This window comes from Bactrocera tryoni, chromosome 4, assembly GCF_016617805.1.
Source record: "Bactrocera tryoni isolate S06 chromosome 4, CSIRO_BtryS06_freeze2, whole genome shotgun sequence".
Taxonomy (NCBI): Eukaryota; Metazoa; Arthropoda; class Insecta; order Diptera; family Tephritidae; genus Bactrocera; species Bactrocera tryoni.
In genome coordinates, this window is record NC_052502.1 from 15,630,329 (window position 1) to 15,638,099 (window position 7,771).

Here is a 7,771-nt window from a genome sequence, read left to right on the forward strand (position 1 = left end):
TAATTGAGCGTGATTTCATTAACAAGATAGTTGTACTGAATTATATTATAATTGGAGCCACTTGATTAAAAACAAAATTTAGTACTTTTTCCCGGTATAAAGAACAGAAAGAGGAGCTAAGAGCAGTATTTACCATTTTACTCGAAGATACTATCGATTAATTTTACGAACTATGCGCTCATTTCTCATGAAACTGAAAGATTGCTATCAGTATAAAACATTTCCTTCGGGAAATTAGAAAAGAGAATAAACAACGCTATCTTTCCAAATAAATCAAACACTAAATCATGTAAACTAAAAGTAAGTAATTAAAAAACAATTAGAACACAGAATCAAAACGTTTACACAACACAGATCACTCTCCCAAAGGGTTCATGAGCACAGCACTGCTTCTGACTTATCAAATAACTGAGAATATTTATAGTTAAATTTTTGTATGTCCGTATGTATCACTAATTCACCAACCATTTTGAGGAGTTTGTTTATTTTGGAGACCACAAGAGACCAGGAACTTTAGTTTGTACTAAACTCGTTGAATTGTGTGTGAGAACTGTCACTACGACTCAACAAAACCGTAGTCTTTTATACCCAACAGAAACCGCTATTTTATTAGTGCTACCCATATGTTTATTATTACTTAAACAATAACTTAATTTAAACATATCTATTTTCTGTAAATAAATTAAAAACTCTAAAATTTAACTAAGAATACAACGAAAGGTCGCAATTATGTCGCAGTTGATTTTGTTTGACTCTTAATTAATTTAGAATGCCGATGGAGAAGGCGTAGACGAAACAAAAACATAAAGCTAAAAATACCACAAGTCACGATAAACATATCGCAAAAAAAAATATTTGGCAGATGATCGAAATAGAACTAACATAAGCCAAATACAGGGTGGTCCATGCAGTGGTTTGCTTTTGGAAAATTCAATCAACTAATCGTAAAAACTTTAAACAGAAACAAAATGTTGTGTTGTGTTATGTTTTTTGGTAGAGCTTTCTTGTTTTATTTATGAAATATTTTCAGGTAGATAGTCAAGCTTAGATAGCCTCTGAGAAGTCTTTCTGCTGAAGACATGTAAAATGTCAGTCAATATTACTTCAGTGTGGAAAGCAACGCTCATTATTTGTGTCTCCGGTCTTTTAGGTATAGATGGCAATGAGATAATGACCATGAACTACCTATGTCCTTTCAAATATTACTTAATCAAAGGTTGCTAGATTAACTTGCTAGGACTTGGAAGACCACCAAAATCCGAATTTACTGAAGATGAAGTTAAGAAGTTGAGAACAAATCTACTAACTTTAGCCAAGAAAAAAACTAATTTTTATGGTAGGAATCAAGGCACGGTTCTCATCCCTGAGATCTCATCTTTAGAAACTGATTAAGGTTAGTAATTTTAAAGGAAGGTTATATTGTAGACTAACCTCTCTTAATGGAAAGTTTAGTGTAATAATATTTTACACAGTGCTTGATATTTCGCTCTGAAAAAATCATTGAGCTATCAGGGAGGAAAAATTCCAAAAAAGTTCTACTAAGTCCGGCGTGTTATTTAATAGTGCTTAGTTAAGGCTCTCTGGTGAACCAAATGGTCCGATTCATGGCTTTGAGCAAGCACTTTTCAGCCTCCATTTTCACCTTTGCAACCATTCATGGTTTTCTTTGCTTTTAATACATATCATTTTAAGATCTTGGAGACAATCACTGGCTCTATCTCACAAATGGCTTGCTCGATTATGCGTTATAGGTCCATAATGACAATCCAAAATATGAATGGACCTCAAATAACATCTTCTTTGTACCAAAGTGATATTGAAGAGACCGTTATCAAACTTTTATTGGAAAAAGATCAATTTTAGATTGTAAAGAGAGCTTTGTCGGAATGTGAACACATTCAAACACACGCATTGAGTAGACTATTTGGTCGTTATATCTCCGTAATGATCATCATAGATCAATAATAACATTTTCCCCTGTATTTCTGAGGACTCGCTTTAAATTTCTCATTAAAATTTCGACTCTTAGCGACCACAAATTTTTTCGTTTCTCAGTTATGGCAGACTGCTGTAGCGTTTTAGTTAGAACTAGATGTTTTGGTCCATAGTGCAGCTTCTTTCAAAGAGATATGCACGCCCTTCGATAGCTGAACGGCTATACCAGCTATGAATTCGCTGATTGTACGTTCTAAACTAGTCAAGATGTTTATAATGTTATTAGTAATAGCAGCAAGCTTTTTCAATATTCGACTTGTAAGGGTGACCGGTCACATCGGAATTGTCGGAAACTATAAAGTCGATCCAATTTCACACGATCGATAGCAAGACGGGTTTCCTATGTGTTCTTTCATTCTAGCGCTGTACCAATGGACCTCCAGTGAGCTCGGCAGGCGCTGATCAATAACCACAACTTCTGCGATTACGTGAGCCTTCTGTCACAGAGAGAACCGTAAGAAGTCCTCTGAACTCTCTCTTAACAAAGTCAGTTACACCGCAATTGTAGGTATTCAACTGGGACACTGTCCAAAAGGTTTCGACGGCTAAACATTGTGACGGACCAAAGTTATATGGAGGTAGCTGAGGTGGAATCAACTTGTCACTTTCAACTCTACTGCCCGGCTTTTGGCAGACTGACTAGAAATATCTCGGCATACACATCTTTGGCGAGTCCAGTGAAGTAGGCGAATTAGCTGGTATTAATATTAACTGCCTTAATAAATTTGTGGCAAACTCAAAACGCTTCGTTGATTTATGAGATTCTGTTAATGCACTTTTAGAAATTTAAGAGAAACACAAAGGATGAATGTCTTTTTAAGTCAAGCCCATCGATTTGGAACAGCCCTACGACCTAACCTAATCCAGCATATGGTAATTTAAAGACAGACTTGCTCATATAAAATAATCATTCAATATTTCAAAAGAAGAAACTCACAGTGAACAACCCTATACAAATATGCTCAATATTAGTTGTTTTTGATGACTGTGGTAGATGACAGCACTACTACTATACTATTATCTCACATGCCTCATATATGCAAAGGTACATGTGTACTAATGAACAACTAAAAGCTATTGGCGTTAGCCTAACTAATCTTAGTCAACGGTGACGTTGGCGAAATCCCCCGCACTCATCTGCCTGCAAATCATACGCACGCATGCGTAGCGTAGCGCTTTTGCAATGCGGCGGGCCGCTTGTGCTCTCATCCTACCACTTGTCAGTTTGGCCGGTTTCTTGAATAGATCTTCTTTGAATACTTCACTGTTAATTATTTGGTTCTACAAGACGTCAGTGGTTTTGTTTTCGCGGATTTTTCATGCCAATACATAACATATTGACACATGTGTGCGTGTGTGTGTGTTGATGTTGCTACTATACAATCACTACGCCGCTATTTTTTGTATGAATGAAGCATCTCAACGCTCAAATCCATTGACAGTATCAAATTAGAGTGATTTAATTAGCAATCGACATAAAAGCATACAAACACACATTCAAACACATACACACATATTGATATGGTCCACCAGAAACACCAACTGGTTTCGACAAAATTTGTTTATAAGTAATTGTTATGTGATCGCTTTAATTGAGCATCGAAGCGCTGTACTCGCAATTAAGGTTTTCGACTGCCCGACTGGATTTCCATTTGCATGCGTGTGTGTGTGTTTATGTTTTTTTGATTAGCAAGCTCAAATTTGATTTATTTTATATCGACGTGAGCACATTATGTTCCATTAGCGGTAAATAAATTTTATATGTTCACCACTTTAGTAAAAAACTTAAATTAATTAAGTTAAAAAGTTCCTTATTGCACTATAAACCAAAAATAAAAAAAAAATTAAAAGGAATTCAGTTCAAAAGTGACCACTTTCCAGAAGTTACTTTGAGGCCACATAATTTTCCTTTTTTGGACAACTAAAGCGAAGTCGCAGAAGGAAGGTTTTATAGAAAATATCTTTATCTGCATCCGTGCCTAACATAAAGTTCCATTAAGTGAATTAAAACCGTTACATCTGGGGAATGGTGTAATTATCGTGTTGTGGGGTATATGATTTCCTTTCGTCGGGCCAAACTCTCAGCAAAGGATATTAGACGACGTTATGCGTCGTTTGCGTCTAGCTATTCGTCTTTAATGGACGAAAAGCTCTTGGTTTCTTCATATTGATAATGCATTAAGTCATACTGCTTTGATTCTTTACGACTTTTTGCCAAAAACTCAACTCATATCGTTCCGCAACGACCGCATTCTTCTGATTCGGCTGCGTACGACTTATGACTATTCAACAACCTTAAAAGGTCTAGTGAGGACGCTGTGTTGACATGTTTAAGGACATTAAAACCGAATAAACTTCAAAGTTATGCTGAAAAAAAAAAAACTATTCCGACTGTTCGGAAAATGCGGATGGCTCGAAGATGAACGATGGAGTTGGTGCGGGAATATACTGTCCAGAGTTAGACATAAGGCAGCCTTCTAAGTTGCCGGACCACTGCAGTATATTGCAAGCTGAGATCTTTGCTATTGCGAAAGCCACGGAGCAGTCAATGTACCTGCAGTCAATTCCAGAGTCAACATCTACGTAGACAGCCAAGCAGCAAGCAAGGCAGTAACCTAGTATCGCATATCGGTCAGAAGTGCCTTGGGAAGCAGTGCAGTACTGGTAAGCGTTGCCAGGAATTCGCTTTTACAGGGTAGCAGGCCACAAAGGCATCGAGAGCAATGAAATAGTGGTCGAGATTATCAATAATAGTGTAAGGCTAACATCCGAAAATATGATAAACATTGGGATACCCATGCATTTTCTATACGACGATCTCGACAGAAGCATGGTAAAGTAAGGAAAAACCCGATGGAACGAGCTACCTGGGTGTAAAACTGCAAAAGAAATGTGCAAAACGGTAGATCGGAAGTACACAAAATTCATATTGGCACTCGATAGAAGAGACTTTAGGAACATGATGGGAAAACCAACTAGTTACTTTCTATTGGTGACGCACGCCTGCAGGATGGTGTTGGCAAATCGAGAAGACTGCAGTAAATGTCTAGAACAGGGCACCAGGGAAAGAATGGAGCATCTCTTGTGCACTTGTCCCGCATTGGCATGACTACGCTGTAAGCATCAGGGGTCCCCATGGTATGATACATTGCTATGTATCGATAGTGAGGCCGCAGAGTCCGTTAAAATTTGCATCAAGCGGAGGCATTCTAAAGGATGACTACTTCTCTTGGACCTAGCAACTGAACACCATCTGGTATCGCGAAGGACAAAAACTGGTCTATGCGTGGCTCATTGACCTACCAGATTAACCTAACTTAAACTTTCGAGGATTGGATTGGTGGTGAGAGTACGTTTTATCGCATGGGTATTACTTTGAAGGGGATGAAATTTAGTGAAGTCTAAAGAATTGCTCACTCAGACTAAAGTGAGAAATTTTTAGCGTCAGAGAACAATTCTTCCACATTTTTTCGGGTTTTAATAGGTTCATTGGTCCGATGTTTGGTTGGTTTTTCAGAGGTAATTTCTAAAACAATTTTATAGGTTTTCATAAGTCTCGAACTGTCCACTAATTGCCAATTATGATCATGCCATCAATTAGCATTATCTGGCTTAAAGCATTTCGCATGAATCTGGAATTAGCCATTAGCAAGATTATAATTTATGAGCACATAAAACATTCATATTTTCAAATATATTGCTTGCTGAATATTTATAAGGCAAATAAGGCAATCAAAACAAAAAACATAGTTAGGCGGCGAAATTATCGTTTTACATAAATAAATATTCACGCATAAAAGTCAGCCTATAAATTACATAATATTACTGTGTTTGTATAAACATTAGGGCTGAAAAAATTAAGTAAACATTTTTGTTCGATAATTTTTCTTAGAAAAATTTTATGGAAAAATGTTGAGTTTTGTTGATTGTTTTAGAACCTGTCTTATGCAATTTTGACTTTTTTATTTATGAAAAGAAATGTTAAAACTTTAAATATGAATTATTTATTCACTTAAAAATTAAATTTTGAAACCAGCTTTTTAAGTAAGGCTTTATAGAATTTTCATAGATGATATGTAATAAAAAAGCTATGAAAATTCCATACAGCCTTACTTCAAAAGTCGAATATATTTTGAGAAGTATTAATGATAGCGATTTTGACCTCGGATCTTTTTTGTAACAAAAAAAATTTCCTACAAGTCTGTGATAAACATTTTTTCTATAGCTCTTGTCATTTACGAGATATGTACAAAAAAATGCGAATTTCACGGAAAAATCAGGTTTAGAGCCCCGTACTACCTCGCCGGTGTGAGTTACGACTTTGTTGCACTGGGCACTTTTGTAGAGTGAATAATTCTGAGAAATATGCGTCTAAAGTCAAAGCGATGCCATAAAATACCTCTGATCTGTAGGAATTTAAAGAAAAAAATCACGATTGTAGTGTACATATGTATTTCCTATTGAAAATTTTTACTGGCCTTGGTCCAGTTTTTAATGTTAATATTAAGGTCTAAAATTTTCAGGGAATTTTTTTTAGGGTATTTCCAAGGAAATTTTGTGACGGGACTGAAAAAAATTAATAGTTCAAATAAAAAAAACACCCTAATATATATATTCCATAGATAATTTTTGTAAGAAAAGAATTCCGAACACCCTTAATATGCGAATAAAAGTACTCTGTCGAGAACTATCCACCAACTTTTGTTTTGGGCTTCCTGACCATTGCAGTATTTTCCAAGTGGAAGTAATTGCCTTAAAAGTAGCAGTAGTTGCTAGGTGCAGAGTAGTTACTATTACACCGATAATATGGCAGCGATATCAGTCTTGACTTCTCTAACTGTATGCTTAAGACTAGTGAAGGGATGTCTCAGCCCTTTAAGGTCCTTTCGGCTTAGAGTAAATCGAAAGAGGTCTAGTGGTCCATATCTCAATCATTTTAGGGTTCTAAGTGGACACTGTCTAATCGGTATACTTGCGGTTCAACTGAACATTTTACCAGTTGTCAGCTGCTTAGAAAAAGATGAGACAGAATTATCTCAACACTTTCTTTTCAAATGTCCCATCTTTGGCGAATCAAGACTACTCGTAAAACACTTTGGTTCTCATACTTTTAGACATCCAGGTTAAATAGCAGAACCACCTAAGCAGATTTGTGATAGGTTCAGGCCGCTTTGACAATAGTTGATTCATGAAACACATGAGGTTTTAACTGTATTTAGGACGGAGAGCTATAATTAAATTATAATTAAAGGGTAATCCAAGTTTAGGTACTTTCCTCAATAGCCTTTTTTGACAGATCACGCGTTAGTCGTGTCAAGCTGTCATGTTATACATATTTGTTCACTACTGTTTATTATTTCATCGTGGAAAGACTTACGTTTGAACAACGTTTACAAATCGAATTTTTTTTTCGCGCGCCTCGCTCAACTTACGATCAACAAAATTGGCCTACTGAGCGTACTATTCGCAACAACATCACCCATCTTGGGACCCAGCATTCATTTTTGGATAAAACTCGACCGAATATTTTACGTAAAGCTCGCAGTGAAGAAAATTTAGCAGCCGTAGCTGAGAGTCGTATCGGTGCCGTTGGCAGCAACTCGGACTGACGTTTAGAACGACTTGGCGCATTTTATTTCGAGATTTTAAATTCGAAGTGTATAAAATACAGCTGTGCAAGAACTGAAGCCGCTCGACTTTCCCAAGCGACATCGCTTCGCTCTATGAGCTCTTGAAAAGTCCCAAGAAAGATCCAACGTTTTCAAGCCAAATTTTG

The 7,771-nt window shown here is 36.6% G+C and overlaps 1 protein-coding gene across 1 annotated transcript in view; it reads right to left on the reverse strand.

Moving 5' to 3' along the window:
* The window catches only part of LOC120773677, a 9,893-nt gene extending 2,415 nt beyond the window's left edge, over window positions 1-7,478 (reverse strand). The window contains exon 1 of the mRNA XM_040102703.1: window positions 7,428-7,478. Within this exon, the coding sequence (XP_039958637.1) occupies window positions 7,428-7,478 (51 nt within the window). The remainder of the gene's footprint in view (window positions 1-7,427) is intronic.
* Window positions 7,479-7,771: the final 293 nt, after the last annotated feature.